This window comes from Oncorhynchus keta, chromosome 15 (genome assembly GCF_023373465.1).
Source record: "Oncorhynchus keta strain PuntledgeMale-10-30-2019 chromosome 15, Oket_V2, whole genome shotgun sequence".
Lineage (NCBI taxonomy): Eukaryota > Metazoa > Chordata > Actinopteri > Salmoniformes > Salmonidae > Oncorhynchus > Oncorhynchus keta.
The window spans coordinates 35,149,808-35,170,304 of record NC_068435.1 but is presented as its reverse complement, the minus strand read 5'-3'; the positions used below and the strand labels follow the sequence as shown (position 1 = coordinate 35,170,304).

Genomic DNA, 20,497 nt, shown 5'->3' with positions numbered 1-20,497 from the left:
AAAGTAAAGTACAGATACCCAAAACAACTACTATAGTAGTCCATTACAGTATTTTTACTTAGGTACTTTACACCACTGTAAATATGGTATAAACGGGAGTGATAAAGCGACATCAACCTCAGTCATTCACACCAAAAACTGAACTAGTTTAGAGTGGAGCGCCCTTAAAAAGTATCTAGTCGAGCGCCGTGCACATTTCGTGCAAATACTGTACACTGCTCCAACAGTGAGAGAACTGGGCTCGTGTCCAAATAGGAGGAGTTACGCTCAATTTCTACAGAATAACCAGGTCTGTAGTCTCCACCCAATAGGTTAGAGCGCGCCGCCGGGTGTGTGTTGACCATCGAAAGAGAAGGAGTTGCACGGAAAGGGTGAAAGTTTGAAGCTGCCCCAGATCTCCTCGCATATGCGTGTCGCTTGTGTCTGTCGTTTCGGAAACTGGAGATCTTATCCTGACGGACAATTTATCGGTGCGTAATGGGGAAATGAGGGGATGGAGGTTGAATAAAACTCACATGGGGGAGTAATGTTACAATATATGTACTGTGCAGAAGACATACATTTCAGGTTGAAAATAGTGCCCCAGCCTGTGAATAACAGGGTTGTGGAAATTGTAAGGTACAAAGGTCTGGCCTGCTTTAAAAAAATATTTAAAAGTTTGCCAGTTGGACAACACACAGTTGTCTGTCTGTGTGCATTCATTGAGCGTGGGGTTGGTAGCAGCGCTTCACAACTAACGTAACGAGATATAATATTGTGACATGTCTGCTTCGCGCATAGGGCAAATGTTGTCATCCAAAAGTTTGCGCGTTATAACCAGAGAAAATTACCGTTTTTTCGGCAATGGGGCACAATACCCCGCGGGACACCTCACCTCTGGTGTCCGCTCAGTGATGATCCCCTCTCCGCTGTCACCTTTCTCTTCCCAGAGTAGAGCACTTTCAGGAGTCAGTGAAAGGCCGCGTGGACTTGTCCAAGAGAAAATGACCGAGAATGCAGTGTTCTCCCAGAACAAGGTTTTGACCATCGACACCATGAACCCCAATGTGAAGAATGTGGAGTATGCCGTGCGCGGACCCATTGTGCAGCGCGCGGTGCAGATCGAGAAGGAGCTGAGAGAGGTATGCTTAACAATAAAATGTAACTTTCTTAAATCATTATTTTCTTTTTTTCCCATTTGTTTTTAAATTGTGCAAATCATTTGTTTCTCTCAATCTGAAATATACAGCAGTTTGCAATCTCTCACTGACATGCGCCGTCTGTCTCACCTAGACAAATTGCAACAGTCTGACTTTTAAACAAGTTTCAGGTGGCCTCAATGGCTCCGTTTTTCTGGATCTGCAACTACAGCAGTGACATGTAGCCTAGGCCCATAGGCTTGTGTGATATAGGGTGACCAGACGATTTTGGTGACATGTCCCCAGCTAAAGATTTCCCAGAAATGTTCCTGATTAGCTCCCAGAAAGAATAAAGGATAAGAACGTCTGCTAAATGACTTAAATGTAAAAAATGTAAAAGAAGCAACTCTGAAGTAAATTGAGGCTGACAATTCAGTAATCAAATGCTATATCCAATCAGATATGCATGCTAAAACAGTCTATCCCTGTATCAAACATGTTTGCTGTCTGCTACCAAACTTGGGTGATTTTAAAATAAATAGATAGGCTAAGATTAAGAACTGTGGCGGGTTAGGCTAATCCATTTATGTGTTAAAATTGCCAGAAGTATTTGAACCCCCCTAAAATGTCAGAAATAACTGGTTTCCAATGGCTTGAGAAGCATTTGTCATGCCCTTTGCTTGCTCTGCCTTTTGCCCTCTAGCCTAAATGCTCACCAAAATATATACTTTTTGAGTGCATTTGCTCACACACCCAGTGTGTCACCCACAAGCAGATTGACCCCTCGTCGGAAATCAAATTACTGTTAAAACACCACAGCGCTGATTGCTTATGACACCTGTGTAGTTATTTGTTCAACAATGTTGAGCCAAGACCTTATTTGTTATGTTGTAGAAGATTACGCTCTCCCCAATCTCTCTTTCTTTTACTCCCTCTGAATCGCTCTCCCTTGTCACTGTTTGTTCTCGGTTATACAGTATCCGTTTTCATTGGAGCTGAGGAAGATCAAAGTCAAAGTCAGAGATTTACTTCAGTTTCAGTCTATTTAAACCTCTGAGCTCACAATGGCGTACAGTATAAAATCTATCAGGGGTCAAATCCTCACTTTCCCCCAGACCATTGCCACTGTCTCCTTTTAACTCTCTTAAAAGCAACAACTCATCACTCCTAGAGTCGCCAGCCCCCCTCCAGTCGTACGACATTTGTCATGTGAAATTGTTGGTACTCGCTGGTCATCATGTTACAGCTGCTAGTTAGTGGAGTGGTGTTTCTAGATTTAACAGCCCACTCAAGAGTGAAGAGGTAGGTTGTTGACATTTTGATGTAGCCTACTGACATGTATTTTTACAATCATACTGTACATTTTTCAACAATGTACACATGCACACAATGCAATATTTGTGTTTTAGTCAAGATCAATCTACATTACATTTAAGTCATTTAGCAGACGCTCTTATCCAGAGCGACTTACAAATTGGTGCATTCACCTTATGACATCCAGTGGAACAGTCACTTTACAATAGTGCATCTAAATCTTAAAGGGGGGTGAGAAGGATTACTTATCCTATCCTAGGTATTCCTTAAAGAGGTGGGGTTTCAGGTGTCTCCGGAAGGTGGTGATTGACTCCGCTGTCCTGGCGTCGTGAGGGAGTTTGTTCCACCATTGGGGGGCCAGAGCAGCGAACAGTTTTGACTGGGCTGAGCGGGAACTGTACTTCCTCAGTGGTAGGGAGGCGAGCAGGCCAGAGGTGGATGAACGCAGTGCCCTTGTTTGGGTGTAGGGCCTGATCAGAGCCTGGAGGTACTGAGGTGCCGTTCCCCAATCTACATCTATTGATATTGTCCACATTGTCAAACACTTTGGTCAGACTTAGTCCTCTTAGGTCAATGTTATTTTCCAGTTGGTTTTTATGTACTTGCCCTCAGTGTAACCCTTACCTGCACCATCCCCGTCCCCTCTCACTTAATTTCAAGAGTTGTCATGGAAACCCAGAGAGCATAGTTTACTGAGTTCAGTCAGGTGTGTAAAGCAGACCCTCCGAGTGGCTCTTTCCAGGAAGACGAGCTATGTGTATCTGTGTGTGTGAGAAAGAGGGTTGCTTTTTGGCTGCGGCAGGGTATGGAGGGACTATCATAGTAATGATTATGGTGACCTTTACCAGATGGTCCTGGGGCTTTACCCAAATACAATTTGGATTAATGGATTTTCTCTCTACTATTTGTTCCGAGTCATCCTCAAACACCCCAGCCAACCAAGAGCCAACCTGGGTTAGGGGATGTTGGTTATTACCGGTAATGGCGCCGGAGATGATGGCTGCCGTTTTACGGGCTTCTAACTAACTGTGCTATTTTGTTCGTTTTTTCACATTGTTGAACTTATTTTGTACATAATGTTGCTGCTACTGTCTCTTATGACCGAAAAGAGCTTCTGGACATCAGAACAGCGGCTACTCACCTCGAACTGGATGAAGAAGTTTTTTTTAATGAGTCCGACACAAAAGATATACTGCTTTCCCGAGACCAGAACCAAATCCCTGTCATTCGGATGAAGAAAAGACGAAAATACAAGGGGCGGAGTTAAGGGTGCCTTGGGAGAATTTGTCAGCAAGTAGATAAACCGCCTCTACCATCCGTTCTATTGGCCAACATGCAATCACTGGAAAATAAACTGGATGATCGGCGATCGAGACTATCCTACCAAAGGGATATTAAAAACTGTAATATCTTATGTTTCACTGAGTCAATGCTGAACGACGACACGGATAATATAGAGCTAGATGGGTTTTCCGTGCATCAGAAGGACAGAGCAGCTACGTCTGGTAAGATGAGGGGTGGGGGAGTCTATTTTTCAATAACAGCTGGTGCGCAATGTCTAATATTAAAGAAGTCTCAAGGTATTGTTCGCCTGAGGTAGAGTTCCTCATGAAAAGCTGTAGACCACACTATTTACCAAGAGAGTTTTCATCTATATTATTCGTAGCTGTCTACTCACCACCACAAACCGATGCTGGTACTAAGACCGCACTCAACGAGCTGTATAAAACCATAAGCAAACAAGAAAATGCCCATCTAGAAGCGGCACTCCTAGTGGCCGGGGACTTTAATGCAGGCAAACTTAAATCCGTTTTACCTCATTTCGACCAGCCTGTTACATGTGCAACCAGAGGAAAAAAACTATAGACCACCTTTACTCCACACACAGAAATGCATACAAAGCTCTCCCTCACCCTCCATTTGGCAAATCTGACCATAATTCTATCCTCCTGATTCCTGCTAACAAGCAAAAACTACAGCAGGAAGTACCAGTGACTCGCTCAATACGGAAGTGGTCAGATGACGCGGCTGCTATGCTACAGGACTGTTTCACTAGCACAGACTGGAATATGTTCCGTGATTCATCCAATATCATTGAGGAGTATACCACCTCAGTCACCGGCTTCATCAATAAGTGTATCGATGACGTCGTCCCCACAATGACCATACATACATATCCCAACCAGAAGCCATGGATTACAGGCAACATCTGCACCGAGCGAAAGGCTAGAGCTGCCACTTTCAAGGAGCGGGACACTAATATGGACTCTTATAAGAAATCCTGCTATGCCCTCAGACAAACCATCAAACAGGGAAAGTGTTGTCGTATGTGGCAGGGCTTGCAAACTAATATGGACTACAAAGGGAAACCAGCCGTGAGCTACCCAGTGACGCAAGTCTACCAGACGAGCTAAATGTCTTTTATGCTCGCTTCGAGGCAAGCAACAATGAAGCATGCATGAGAGCACCAGCTGTTCTGGATGACTGTGTGATCGCACTCTCCGTAGCCGATGTGAGAAAGACCTTAACAGGCCAACATTCACAAGGCCACAGGGCCCAGACGGATTACTAAGACATGTACTCGGAGCATGCGCGGACCAACTGGCAAGTGTATTCACTGACATTTTCAACCTCTCCCTGACTGAGTCTGTAATACCTACATGCTTTAAGCAGACCACAATAGTCCCTGTGCCCAAGAAAGTGATGGTAACCACCCTAAATGACTATCGCCCTATAGCACTCACGTTGTTAGCCATGAAGTGCTTTGAAAGGCTGGTCCTTGCTCACATCAACACAATTATCCCGGAAACCCTAGACCCACTCTAATTTGAATACCGCCCCAACAGATCCACAGATGACACAATCTCAATTGCACTCCGTAATCCCACCTGGACAAAAGGAACACCTATGTGAGAATGCTGTTCATCGACTACAGCTCAATGTTCAACACCATAGTGCCCACAAAGCTCAACACTAAGCTAATGAACCTGGGACTAAACACCTCCCTCTGCAACTGGATCCTAGACTTCCTGAAGAGTCGGCCCCAGGTAGTAAGGGTAGGCAACAACACATCTGCCATGCTGATCCTCAACACTGGGGCCCCTCAGGGGTGCGTGCTTAGTCCCCTCCTGTACTCCCTGTTCACCCACGACTGTGTGGCCAAGCATGACTCCAACTGCATCATTAAGTTTGCTGATGACTCAACAGTGAACGATCACCGACAACGATGCTATAGGGAGGAGGTCAGAGAACTGGCAGTGTGGTGCCAGGACAACAACCTCTGCGACAATGTGAGCAAGACAAAGGATGAAGATTTGGCATGGGGCCCCAGATCCTCAAAAAGTTCTACAGCTGCACCATCGAGATCATCCTGATCGGTTGCATCACCGCATGGTATGGCAACTGCTTGGCATCCGACCGTAAGGCACTACAGAGGGTAGTGTGTAAGGACCAGTACATCACTGGGGCCAAGCTTCCTGCCATCCAGGACCTATATACCTGGCAGGGTGTCAGAGGAAGGCCCACATTTTCTTTATTATCTATGGATAGTCACTTTACCCCTACCTATATATACAGATTTTCTTGACTAACCTGTACCCCCGAACATTGACTCGCTCCCGGTGCCCCCTGTATATAGCCTCGTTATTGTCATTTTATTGTGTTACTTTTTATAACATTTTTTACTGCATTTTATTTAGTCAATATTTTTTTTTAATTAACTCCATTTCTTGAACTGCATTTTTGGTTAGGGCTTGTAAGTAAGCATTTCATGGTAAGGTCTACAACACCTGTTGTATTCGGCGAATGTGACAAATAAAATTGGATATGGTTGATTTTTGTCTTTCAGTAGTCTACATCAGGGGTTTAATAAGAAGTTATTACATCCTTATATCATATTGAGCACCTGTAAATCCATGCTGTATCACATCCGGACGTGATTGACAAATCAAAATCAAATCAAATCAAATTTTATTTGTCACATACACACGGTTAGCAGATGTTAATGCGAGTGTAGCGAAATGCTTGTGCTTCTAGTTCCGACAATGCAGTGATAACCAACAAGTAATCTAACTAACAATTTCAAAACTACTGTCTTATACACAGTGTAAGGGGATAAAGAATATGTACATAAGGATATATGAATGAGTGATGGTACAGGGCAGCATACAGTAGATGGTATCGAGTACAGTATATACATATGAGATGAGTATGTAGACAAAGTAAACAAAGTGGCATAGTTAAAGTGGCTAGTGATACATGTATTACATAAAGATGCAGTCGATGATATAGAGTACAGTATATACGTATGCATATGAGATGAATAATGTAGGGTAAGTAACATTATATAAGGTAGCATTGTTTAAAGTGGCTAGTGATATATTTACATCATTTCCCATCAATTCCCATTATTAAAGTGGCTGGAGTTGGGTCAGTGTCAATGACGGTGTGTTGGCAGCAGCCACTCAATGTTAGTGGTGGCTTTTTAACAGTCTGATGGCCTTGAGATAGAAGCTGACGAGTCCAATAGGGCGGCACACAATTGTCCCAACTTCATCCGTGTTTGGCCAGGGTAGGCCGTCATTGTTAATAAGAATTTGTTCTCTAACTGACTTGCCTCGTTAAATAAAGGTATTAAAAAAAAATACACCAAAAAAATCTGAAAACAAGTCTGTTATGTTATTTAGGGGAACCTCCAAAAAGGTTGAAAATATGAAACTTGTTAATCTGTGCTGTATCAGGTGAACTAGCTGTAGGCTATTCCAAGTCTAACCTGATTTTCATACTGAGCTCTGATGGGTGTTCGATTTCTTTGTGAAAACAGGGCACAAAGCCTACATTCACTTGCTTGCTTTAAAAAAAGGTAAGGAAGGAACACCCACTTTCACACAAAATACATTCTCTTTTTCTCCACTCCCTCTCTATCCCCATTTCACCCTCTCTCTATTTTCTCCTACTAACACACATGCCTATTTTGAGGGCTCAGATGAACTGTAATGTTTCAGGTGTAGATAAAGTTCATTTCCTGAAATCTGATACGACTTAAATTGCCGTCATTAGTTAATTCCCCTCTTAGCCTAGCAGGAAGAGAAAAAACACTAAGTAGAATGTGAGCAAAACAACTTCAACCCAATAACAGCTCGAGGACCAGGCTATAGAGGCCCATGGAGATACATTCTACCGCCCCAGTGGTCTCCATGGAGACTGCAGGAGGATTGCTGAGTAGCACGGCACACTGTGACTTTCTTTTAATGAATGAAAGACATTACATTTCATCTCCTGCCTCTGCTACTTCGCTAATTTTGAAGAGTAAACTAGTAGCCATGAGGTTGTAACTTTATTTTGCCAGACTTTGAATTTGTTTTGCCGGAACAATTAGAATGCTACTTACCAGAGACAGAAAAAGAGGCAAATAAACTTACACACGCAGAAAGAGCAAAAAAATAAAAATAAATAACTAGAGAACTGGGTAAGGAGGTAGAGAGAGAATGGGCAAAATCAACTGTAGGCTAGTCTCAATCATCTTATGAAGAACATGCAACAGGCAGTAAGTACTCTGACAAGAGCCACATGGCCTAATCAGTGAAGGTTTTTCAACAAGGGGCCTGCAATGTGGTCTTTATGTGACAATGTAAAAAGACTCCCTGAGATAAAATACCTGATTAGTAGCACTTAGAACACTTAAAAATACTTTAAAAGTTCCCAGAAAAAGAGGGGGACTGATTTTTGTAGTTATTTTTGTGCACTTTTATTTTAATAAAACATACTCTCGTCACTTGTTGATTTTTTTTGGTTGTTGCAACATATCTCGTTGCAGTAAAATGTAAACTGCTCTCTACTCTCCGTATGAATGGAATGTGAGGAGGTCCTTTGTAATTCAGTGGGTGTCACTCCCCTGCTGTTTGTGATTGGTCTGAACTGAGAGACACCTCTGTCTTGTGACCAATGGGAATGTAGGAGGTTTATTTTCTGTTGTGAACTTTGGTGGTCATTGCTGGTCCAGCTGGCCCAATTAGATTGGATAAAGTCTCTGGTGGGTAGAACAACAGCAGGGCTGCTTTGCTTCCCACTGGGTTTGAATGAGTTACACTTGTGGCCACTGATCCACTGTCCATGTTGTCAAATACCAAGCATCTGGACACTCACTGAGGAGCCTAAGGACAGAGAAAAGGGAACAGACAGCTAGTGTTACCATTGGCCTATAAGAACATCATTTCATCACCATTCCTTGACAACCTCCCCAAATTAATATTTTTTTCCCATCTCCATGACCAGTTCTGTTTTGCAGTCTGTTTTTTTTACACGGCATTTGACACCTACTTTACACTTGTCGTCTGTTTCTACAGCTGGAAACTAGCTGATATATCACTTGACAAGCCTCCCAGGCAGCAGCCAGCATGGGACTGTGTGTTTCTTTTTGCTTTCCAGACAGCATTTTCTCTCCTTTAATATGTTAAAATATACAGTAGTTGGGCTGAACAACTTGTTTTGACTTCCTCCACTCTGCTCCCAAACACGCATATGATGTGTTTGTAGGTAAGTGTGTACAGTTGGAAACCCTAACATTGGAAAAGCTCAAATTGGATTCTGTCACTCATGTGTTTTATCTTTTTCTTGTGGTATTATTTAATTTAGTCTTTATTTAACCAGGCAAGTCAATTAAGGACAACGACGGCCTGGCAAAAGGTCTCCTGTGATGTCCTACATTTTAGGACCTAAAAGCAAGGGATGAGGAAAGCACATATTAAACCAATGCAGGCTGCCAAGTCATTTCTCCTGGCAAAGACTAAACCTGATTTTGTATCTGTGCTTGAGAGTTTATGTAAAAACACATGAAATTATGAAGAGCTGTTTGGCTTTAAGGGTTGTCTATTTAAAGGTCTCAGGGCTCAGGGCTGGGTTTCTACTAAACTAACATCTGGAATTGTTTTACGATTGTCATACCAAGGATCGTTTAGCTATTTTATTTTGAATTTTAGGACCCATGTAGGTATAAAAAAAAATATCTATATAAAAATGATTTGATGAAATATTGAATTTGGCCTATTAACTTATAGAAACGCATTGAATAACAGATTCATACATGGAAAAACAGTGTAAAAATAAAGGAAGTATGTTTTGAAGTGTCTGTCCAATATCTGAGAGATATAAGAAAGCTCAGAAAATAAAATAAAAGTTACATGTGGAATTATCTGTAAACCTTTAATGTGGAACTGCCCCATTCACTTCCATTCATTTTTCGGCCCGGTACCGGGTTAACTTTAGACGTGACCTCATATTCCAGCAGCAAGTGACCTCATACTCATGTCTTACTGAGAGGGACGCGCTCAGATAAGTAGTTATACATGGTTAATTATGAGTTTATAAAGAATAAAGTAAAGTATTGGACTCCCTTTATCCCCTGCACACCCCTGTGACCCAAGAACGCATGGGACACACTCTTTTCACACCACTTCGATACAAAGAGCACTTTTGATATCCCTAACCATTTTCCTAACCTCAACCTCAGTCTCCTAACCTGCTGCGCAAGTTCCCCTAACCTTCAATGAAAAAGTCACTTCGGTATCGAAATGGAGTGAAGAGTGTTTCCCAAGAACAGGGAATCGAAGTGGTGTGAAAAGAGTGTTTCCCAAGAACACATTGTATTCATCCCTCTCTTTCTTCCTTGCCCTAATTGTTTCATTCTCTCTCTGCCTCTCTCATTGTTTTGTGTCTTGTTTCTCTGTCCTGCAGGGAGTGAAGAAGCCCTTCACTGAGGTCATCAAGGCCAATATCGGTGACGCCCATGCCATGGGCCAGCAGCCAATCACCTTCTTCCGCCAGGTCTGCTTTTATCCACTATGTTCCAAACCATTTATCTAAAACAACTCTCTTTTTGACTGCAGGGTGTCTTTCATTCTCCTTTGTCATTTGAAACCGTTCTGTCTATGGCAAAATCACGTTGTGACATTTTCATGCAGATTCATGCAGGGTTTCATGCTGATTTGTGTACATTATCCTGCATCAATTCCTGTCTGTTCCTCACCTAGCTCTCGCTGTCCTCTTTTCCTCCTCAAGGTCTTGGCACTCTGCTCCTACCCGGAACTCTTGAAGGACAATATGTTTCCAGAGGATGCCAAAAGCAGAGCGCGCCGCATTCTGCAGGCTTGTGGAGGGAGAAGTTTGGGTATGTTGTTCAGATACTTGATTGATTGTGTATTGGAAGGATGTAAGTTAAGATAAAATACACAAAGGGGATATTTTAGCCAATAAGCCTGTGTCAGCCTGTTAGTGTCTGCATAAGCAATGAATGACCTTGCGCAGTCTAGGGTGGCCAACCCCGATCCTGGAGAGTCGCAGTGTATTGAGTCTCTCTCTCTCTCCCTCTCTCTCAGGTGCGTACAGTGCCAGTCAGGGAATAGACTGTGTGCGGCAGGACGTAGCTCGCTACATCGAGCGTCGGGACGGGGGCGTGCCCTGTGACCCAGACAACGTCTACCTCACCAGCGGCGCCAGCGACGGCATCGTGGTAAAAACTCAAAAATCAAACAATTCGATTTTTCAAGTAAACTTCTCACTGCAGATAAAGGGGAGGGCAGGAGGAGAGCGTTGAGGACTCTAGACTTGAGATGCACCCATCGGTCCTCCTTTGCTCCCCTCTCTCTCCCAGACTATGCTGAAGCTGTTGGTGTGTGGTGAGGGTGCGTCGAAGACAGGGGTGATGATCTCCATCCCTCAGTACCCTCTGTACTCAGCTGCTCTGGCTGAGCTGGGTGCTGTGCAGGTCAACTACTACCTGAATGAGGAGAAGTGCTGGAGCATGGACCTCAGTGAGCTGGAGCGCTCCCTAGCGGAGGCCAGGAAGCACTGCAACCCCAAAGTCCTCTGCATCATCAACCCTGGAAACCCCACTGGTAAGTAGCCGAAGCTTAACACATACGGAATTCATGATGCGTCATGTATAGGTTGACATAGCGATTTCACAGTCCTCCCAGTCATGTCACTAGACGGCGCCAGAGGACAGAGATCCCACTTAGACATAAACCAAAATGTCCAGTTCTGCCAATATGAATCTGAACCTTTCCCTCTCCTCCTCTGTAATAGGTCAGGTCCAGAGTAGACAGTGCATTGAGGATGTGATCCGATTCGCTGCTAAGGAGCATCTCTTCCTGATGGCTGATGAGGTAAACTAATCAGGCAAGGTCAAGAACTGGGCCCTCGTTTATAAAGGTTGAGTACCCATAAAATATGCCCCGAAACATGCGTGTGCCAGTTGTCACGTAAAAGTTGGCATTTCTAAAAACTGAACTTGATGTAAGAATGTGCTTTATCGTCCCGCCAACTTTAGACCACGCATACGCACAGTTTCTAATGGTTGAAGTATTGCTTTGCAAGACGTCAAAAAGTTGCCTAGTAGCTTTCTGCAAATAGGGAATATATGATGACTTATAACAAACAAAACATCTGTTGCTAAATATAATAACGAGATGCAATCATATGCTGTTAGTGAGAAGTGCGAAAATGAATACATTTTATCGTTGCGTTCGAAAAACAATTAGAAATCTATTCCCAATGATTTATTACATGTCCTTCCTTGATCATTGCAGAATACATTCTTCACCTTTTCTGACTGTGACAGTTTAATACCAACAAAATAGCCTGTAGGCCGACAAAAAGTCAGGATAGGTCACCATTCATCCCATTTTGATTGTACCCACTTTACTATTAAATAGATGTGCCTTATGCGATCCCAGGCGAAGTTTAATGGTAGAACAGACTTCACATTTGTAGGCTATGTCTGTATATGTCAAATTTTTCCGAAAAGCCTAGACATTATTTAATTTATTAACATAATTACATACAGTACCAGTCAAAATGTTTGGACACACCAACTCATTCAAGGGTTTTACTTTATTTTTACAATATTCTACATTGTAGAATAATAGTGAAGACATCATAACTATGAAATAACACATGTGTAATTCATGTGGTATTGCTGCAGAATGCTGTGGTAGCCATGCTGGTTAAGTGTGCCTTGAATTCGAAATAAATCACTGACAGTGTCACCAGCACAGCACCCCCACACCACCACACCAACTCCTCCATAATTCACGGTGGGAACCACACATGCGGAGATCATCCGTTCTCCTACTCAGCATTTCACAAAGACACCAAAATTCTCGAATTTGTACTCATCAGACGAAAGGATAGATTTCCACCGGTCTAATGTCCATTGCTTGTGTTTCTTGGTCCAAGCAAGTCTCTTCTTATTATTGGTGTTTTTTAGCAGTGGTTTCTTTGCAGCAATAAGACCCTGAAAGCCTGATTCACACGGTCTCCTCTGAACAGTTGATGTTGAGATGAGTCTGTTACTTAAACTCTGTGAAGCATTTATTTGGTCTGCAATTTCTGAGGCTGGTAACTCTAATGAACCAATCAATCCTCTGCAGCAGAGGTAACTCTGGGTCTTCCTTTCCTGTGACGGTCCTCATGAGAGCCAGTTTCATCATAGCGCTTGATGGTTTTTGCGACCGCACTTAAAGAAATGTTCCAGATTGACTGACCGTCATGTCTTAAAGTAATGATGGACTGTCGTTTCTCTTTGCTTATTTGAGCTGTTCTTGCCATAATATATACTTGGTCTTTTACCAAATAGGGCTATCTTCTGTATACCACCTCTACCTTGTCAAAACACAACTGATTGGCTCAAATGCATTAAGGAGGAAAGAAATTCCACAAATTAACAAGGCACCCTTGTAAACAAGGCACCCTTGAAGTGCATTCCAGGTGAAGCTGGTTGAGATAATTCCAAGATTGTTCAAAGGGTGGCTACTTTGAAGAATGTAAATATAAAATATATTTGGATTTGTTTAACACTTTTTTTTGGTTACTACATGATTCCATATGTGTTATTTCATAGTGTGTGTGGCATTGACTGTGACAAAAAAGCAAAGTAGATATCCACATTTATAAACACAGGGTCGCTACAGTTAGTTATTTGTGATCATAAACATTATTTTGAGTTAATCCTATGAGGGGGGAGGTTGTTAAATAGATTTGACAGTACAAGGGGAGGGTCATGTGAAAAAAAATTGACTTTGAAGAAGGGGGCGCATTTTTTAAGGACAGCTTGAGTTGGACCAGCCTCTGCCTTCCCCCTGGTAAATTTAGATCTGTCCCTTACCAATACCATCCTGATCCTCCTCACAAACACAATTTCAACTGTGCATACCTTTACGTATACCACTAACATCCCCTTCTCTCCTCTCCTGTCCCTCAGGTGTACCAGGATAATGTGTATGCGGAGGGTTGTCAGTTCCATTCCTTTAAGAAGGTGCTGTTTGAGTTGGGACCACAGTACTCAAACACTGTAGAGCTGGTGTCTTTCCACTCCACCTCCAAGTGCTACATGGGAGAGTAAGACATTTTCTCCCACTCTCGCTCTTTCATGCTCATAACCTGAACCGTTCACAAACGATACACAAGCAGGCCAAGAGGACTGGGTATGAATCTGCATTATTTTCTGTAGAAACCTCAAGAGCAATACTCAGTAACCTGACTTGACATATCAACCATCATATGGCTTCATTTAAACCAGTATATCCTGTATCGCCGATAGATATGGTAATGGTACGGTGATGCGTTGCTTTAAGAACCACTGTGCTGTAACTGGTCTCCCCCTTTTGCTCCCCCAGGTGTGGTTTCCGTGGGGGTTACATGGAGGTGATCAACATGGACCCAGAGGTGAAAGCCCAGCTCATTAAGCTGGTGTCGGTCAGACTGTGTCCCGCCGTCCCTGGTCAGGCTCTAATGGACCTGGTGGTCAACTCCCCACAGCCAGGAGAACCTTCGTACACCACCTTCATGAAGGTAATCATTTGGTTATATGGTTATTTAACAGACATTTTTTTTGATAGAAAATGACTTACCCGACTGTTAACATTGACAGGGACACATATTTAACATACAGTACATTGGGGCTCCGAAATGATTGACATCCTTGATAAAGATGAGCAAAAATGTCTGTATGAATAAATAAAACAAATTCTGAGCAATATTGTGTGCTCCAAAAGAATTTTGGGGAAATTATATTATTTTATACTAATACAATTGCTCAGAGACAGATTTTGTTTAACAAGTTAAACTTTTTTTTCTCAAAAAAGATAGGGGTAAAAATGATTGACACCCCTGTTTTCAAAATGGTTGCCTCCGCCTTGATACCCTTCGTCTACGCTTCTGGACTGCCCTCTTCAATTCAAACCACATCGCATCAAAGATCGACCGCCATAGTTTACAGTAGGTGTGGGGTTCTTTTCTGCTCGTGCATTCTCATTTAGATGCCAAACCCACCACTGCTGTGTGTAGCCTAAGAGCTCTATTTTCACGTCATCTAACAAATGTTAACGCCTGGAGTTCGCTAAATGGCATTGGCACTTGGATTGGAACGGGGGCTTTGGGCAAATTACATAAAAATAGAGCTCTTTGGCCACGCACACCAGTGGTGGGTTTGGTGTCGAAATGAGAATGCATAAGAGCAAAATAACCCTATACCTACTGTAAAATATGGTGGTCGATCTGGAATATTTTGGGGCTATTTTGCTTCCACTGGTACTGTGGCCCTTGTTATTGTCAACGGCATCATGAACTTTACCCAGAACCAGGACATGTTATCCTAAAACCTGTTCGCCTCTGCCAGGAGGCTGAAACTTGGCCACAAGTGGATCTTACAGCAAGACAATATCCCCAAGCACACATTAAAATCCACAAATACATTGTTAATTGGCCACAAAGTTTACATTTAGCAAAAAGCCATCTCAGTCTCCAGACTTGAAACCCATTGAAAACCTGTGGTTTGAATTGAAGAGGGCAGTCCTTAAGCACAGACTAAGGACATCAAGGATCTGGAAGGATTCTGTATGGAGGAATGAGCTAAGAACATTTTAGAAAAAGGCTCAGTGCCGTTTTCCTCGCAAGCTAATGCATTGGTAATGTAAGAGTTCATTTTTGAGGGGGAAAAAACATGACTTTATGCTTTCTCTAGGCAATTGTATAATTTGTTTTGCATACAATATACAATACCCGTCAAAAGTTTGGACACTCCTAGTCATTCAAGTATTTTTCATTATTTTTTACAGTTTTCTACATTGTAGAATAATAGACATCAATACTATGAAATAAAACATATCGAATCATGTAGTAACCCAAAAAGTGTTAAACAAAGATCAAATATATTTTATATTTGAGGTTAAAGGTTAAATAAATAAAACATATATAATTAAATTCTTCAAAGATGTCACCATTTTCCTTGATGATAGCTTTGCACACTCTTGGCATTCTCTCAACCAGCTTCACCTGGAATGCTGAGCACTTGTTGGCTGCTTTTCCTTCCCTCTGCATTCCAACTTATACCAAACCATCTCAATTGGGTTGAGGTAGGGTGATTGAGGAGGCCAGGTCATCTGATGCAGCATTCCATCACTCTCCTTCTTGGTCAAATAGCCCGTACACAGCCTGGAGGTGTGTTGGGTCATTGTTCTGTTGAAAAACAAATAATAGTCCCACTTAGCTCAAACCAGATGGGATGGTGTATCGCTGCAGAATGTTGTGGTAGCCATGCTGGCTAAGTGTGCCTTGAATTGTAAATAAATCACAGACAGTGTCACCAGCAAAGCACCCCCACACCCTCACACCTCCTCCATGCTTCATGGTGGGTACCACATTTGCAGAGATCATCCATTCACCTACTCAGCGTTTCACAAAGACACGACAGTTGGAACCAAAAATCTAATTTGTACTTATCTGACCTTATCTTATGTTTCCCAAGGAAGTCTCTTCTTATTATTTGTGTCCTTTAGTAATGTTTTCTTTGCAGCAATTCGACCATGAAGGCCTGATTCACGCCGTCTCCTCTGAACAGTTGATGTTGAGATGTGTCTATTACTTAAACTCTGTGAAGCATTTATTTGGTCTGCAATTACTGAGGCTGGTAACTCTAATGAACTAATCCTCTGCAGCAGAGGTAACTCTGGGTCTTCCTTGCCTGTGGCGGTCCTCATGAGAGCCAGTTTCATCATAGCGCTTTTGCGACTGCATTTGAAGAAAATTTCAAAGTTCTTGAAATGTTCCGGATTGACTGACCTTCATTGGGCTCCCGAGTGGCGCAGCGGTCTAAGGCACTGCATCTCAGTGCAAGAGGCGCCACTACAGTACCTGGTTTGAATCCAGGCTGAATCACATCCGGCCGTGATTGGGAGACCCATAGGGTCACAATTAGACCCACAATTGGCCCAGTGTCGTCCAGGTTTGGGTGGAGTAGGCTGTCATTGTAAATAAGAATTTGTTCTTAACTGACTTGCCTAGTTAAATAAAGGTAAAGAAAGAAAAAAAGGTCCTAAAATAATGATGCTTTTGTTTCTCTGTGCTTATTTGAGCTGTTCTTGCAATAATATGGACTTGGTCTTTTACCAAATAGGGCTATCTTCTGTTTACCACCCCTACGTTGTCACAAGACAATTGATTGGCTCAAATGCGTTAAGGAGGAAAGGAATTCCACAAATCAACTTTTAACAAGGCACACCTGTTAATTGAAATGCATTCCAGGGTGGCTACCTCATGAAGCTGGTTAAGAGAACGTCAAGAGTGTGCAAAGCTGTCATCAAGGCGAAGGGTGGCTACTCAAATACAAATATATGCAAGAGGCGTGATTTGTTTAACACTTTTTTGGTTACTACATGATTCAATAGGTGTTATTTCATAGTTTTGATTTCTTCACTATAATTCTACAATGTAGAAAATAGTAAAAATAAAGAAAAACCATTGAATGAGTAGGTGTGTTCAAACCTTTGACTAGTACTGTAGATCAGTATTTGACAGTATAAAATAAATAATTCATTTTTGTTCATCTTTGTGAAGCGTGTCAATAATTTCGGACCTCACTGTATGTGGCCCATTCGCAAAATCAAACACACACACACACGCACACACCATCTTCCCTGTGTTCAGGAGCGAACAGCAACCCTCAGTCTGCTGGCAGAGAAGGCCAAGTTGACAGAGGAAATTTTGAACACTGTACCTGGGATCACCTGTAACCCTGTCCAGGGAGCCATGTACTCGTTCCCCAACATCAGCCTGCCTCAGAAAGCCATCAAAGAGGCGAAGGTTAGTCAGCCCAAATTACTTCTGCTCTGCTGTTAGGAACTGAAACAAGTCAAATTCAGGAAATTAATTTCCATTTTATTTTAATAATAAATTGCATTTGAAGAGCGCTTTTCATTTACAGATAAAAATCACAACGCTCTTTTACAGTGAGCAACCGTTTCGAAGAAAAGGCTTTAATAAAAGAGGGCTAGAAACATTAAGCAAGACATTTGAAACAAAACCCTTTTGTAAAAATCTGGTTGTGAAATACTTACTCTATGGACGTGTGAACCTACTGCAATACCGTAATTCACTTATGCTTCTGAGCCTGCTTTAATGCTGTCATTTCTGCTTCTCTCTCCAGACTCTGGGCCAGGCACCGGACATGTTCTACTGTATGAAGATGTTGGAGGAGACTGGCATCTGTCTGGTGCCGGGAAGTGGCTTTGGACAGAAAGACGGGACCTACCACTTCAGGTATGGCCATCGCAGTTTACTCAAACATGTTATCACAACCTCTCTCAGCATAAAATGGGCATACATCCCAAAGTAGGAATGTGTGCAACATAAGTAACGTCTGTCATCCATTAAGTCCAAGCTGTTGTAGATTACCACGGTGTGGAGTATACTATTTATTTTACAGCTCTTTAATGATGTTCTCTTTCATTTTCTCCCTCCTTGTTCCAGGATGACCATTCTGCCACCCACAGACAAGCTGAAGCTCTTACTGGCTAAAGTGAAGGAGTTCCACCAGAAATTCACTCGGCAGTACTCTTAATCATCCTCCTTAACTTCCTAACTTTCACCAAATCAGAAGAGAATAGGACACAGACCAGTATGTGCACAATCTACCAACCAACCTATCAGAAATCATCTGTCAATAAGTGCCTACATCTTCGGTCACCATGACAATGCACTTTAACTCCTAGGCCTACAAGATTCCAAGGAATGGTGGAATCACAGACTGTACATGTAAAAATGTAGTGGTTGTGAACACCAAGGAGACTTAGTTTGGAGTTGGAGTTTTTTTAATGTTATCTGACACACATAATAACTTGATTGAATTGATGTTCATTGTCACCTCGGTTGTGTGTCTGTGCACACACTTGTGTGGCATGATCACACAAGTCAAGGCCAGTATGACAGTATAGTACATTTTAGTCATCGAGCACACACTCTTAACCAGAGCAACTTACAGTAGTGAGAGCATACATTTTCATACTGGTCCCCCATGGGAATCAAACCCACAACCCTGGCGTCGCATGCACCATGCTCTACCAACTGAGCGACGCTGGACTAGTAGTAGTGTATGAAATGGAAAGAGCTACTAGAATATTTCCAGACTCTGTAGAAATGTTGTCAGTATTGGTAGTAAGGCACTGTATAAGATAGTATTATGTAAGAGAAGCTTTCACATAATGATTTTAATTGAAATATGATTTTATTATATTTGCTACATAAATACAACATTTTTGCCTCTTTTTTTGTGTGGAACTTGCCGTCATAGTGCTAGACTTCCACAAGAGGGCACACTTGTCACAACCCATACATCTACTACAAAGAATGTCCTTGACTTTCAATTGAGTAGCGTACCTTCACATTCTTTAGACCAAATTCATGGGAAAAAACGGGACAAAGAGGAGACCGCAGGGAGAAGAATCAGAGACCAGTTTTTGAACAGCAGGAGAATGAAAATGAAAAGAAATGCGGTCAAGGATTTGTAGAATTATGAAGAAGAACAACAGCTCATGGCAGTTATCATGGGGAGTGAGTCAGGAGCCTACTGCGCGCACACACACACACACACGCTGGGAGAGGTTGTCCCCTGAGATTGAGCTCTCCTTGAGGGCTGGCCTGCTTTCACAGGCTTTATTGAGAGATCAGTTCCTGTTAATATTATCTCTAATGATGTCACGTGAATGTATTTATTGAACTTGTCAGTCGGCATTAAAGACCACAACTGTCATAAATAGAAAAGTACACCAGTTTCATTTAAGGACCAAAAACATTGACAGCCGTGCTTTGTATAACCCCCACTTCCATCTTATAGCTATAATCTACAATGATCAAGATATTGTTGGACATATACTTTATTTCTCGAGGGAAGGGGATAGCTTTTAGTCTGTAAAGCGCTTTCTCTCTCCTGTCCTCTACAGTGGCTGCCAACATTCATTATCCCTGACAAAGCAGAGCCCCTTTCGTAATTAACCACCTCTTCGTCTTTCTGTAGCTCTTTACAATCCCCCCTCACGGCTAGATCCGTCCAGTCAGCCACACGTCCCTGTCCTCACTAATTGCATTGGGTGAACTTGTTTTACACAGTCACCATCAACTCGTTTGATCTGACCTTGGTCAGAGTAGGACGACAAAAGGCAACCTGTATATTTGCAATTTCCATTGAATCCACCAGAAAATACAGAAAAATAATACAACCAATATTGTGGTTAAACTCAAATATACTAATTGATTAAAAAAAACGTTATTTTTTAAAAGAATGTTTTAAAAAGAATGTATAATCTTCGTAAATTATATCATAAATAGGACTCGTTGGATAATGTGACATGCGGCTAACAGAAACACATGGAAATGTCTGCTCATCCAAAATTACAAACAACTACTTGCAAAATTACAGCAAAAAATGGAAGAGGAAAGTGGAAGGGGGAAAAAGTAAGGAACTTGTCCGTCGGCCCTGCATTAAAGACCATAACTGTCATAAATAAAAAAGAATACCAGTTTCATTAAAGGACCAAAACATTGACAGCTGTGCTATATAGATTGCAAAATAGTTGGGAAGAGATTTTTGACGTAGCGATTCCGTGGCACATGGTTTATGAACTGATACGCAAAACGGCGGCGGATTCAAAACGTAGAATTTTTCAATTTAAATGCAACCAACAGAATGTTATTGACATGGAGGGTACAACCTTCCAAGCTCTGCAGATTTTGCTGCG

General features: G+C 42.2%; 1 protein-coding gene across 3 annotated transcripts; it reads left to right on the top strand.

Annotated features, from left to right (window-relative positions):
• Nucleotides 1–301: 301 nt before the first annotated feature.
• Nucleotides 302–19,027, top strand: LOC118394838 (alanine aminotransferase 2-like). Of its 3 annotated transcripts, none has more exons than XM_035788422.2 (12): nucleotides 302–470; nucleotides 930–1,121; nucleotides 10,164–10,253; nucleotides 10,488–10,596; nucleotides 10,805–10,938; nucleotides 11,080–11,323; nucleotides 11,514–11,593; nucleotides 13,690–13,826; nucleotides 14,105–14,279; nucleotides 17,412–17,567; nucleotides 17,911–18,023; nucleotides 18,234–19,027. In XM_035788422.2, exons 2-12 carry the CDS (start codon nucleotides 984–986, stop codon nucleotides 18,322–18,324), a joined length of 1,467 nt encoding a protein of 488 aa, XP_035644315.1. In that variant the 5' UTR covers nucleotides 302–470; nucleotides 930–983; the 3' UTR covers nucleotides 18,325–19,027. The 3 variants fall into 3 exon arrangements, with proteins under 3 accessions (XP_035644315.1, XP_035644316.1, XP_035644314.1); XM_035788423.2 differs by having other exon boundaries at nucleotides 304–470; nucleotides 935–1,121; XM_035788421.2 differs by lacking the exon at nucleotides 302–470 and having other exon boundaries at nucleotides 477–1,121.
• Nucleotides 19,028–20,497: the final 1,470 nt, after the last annotated feature.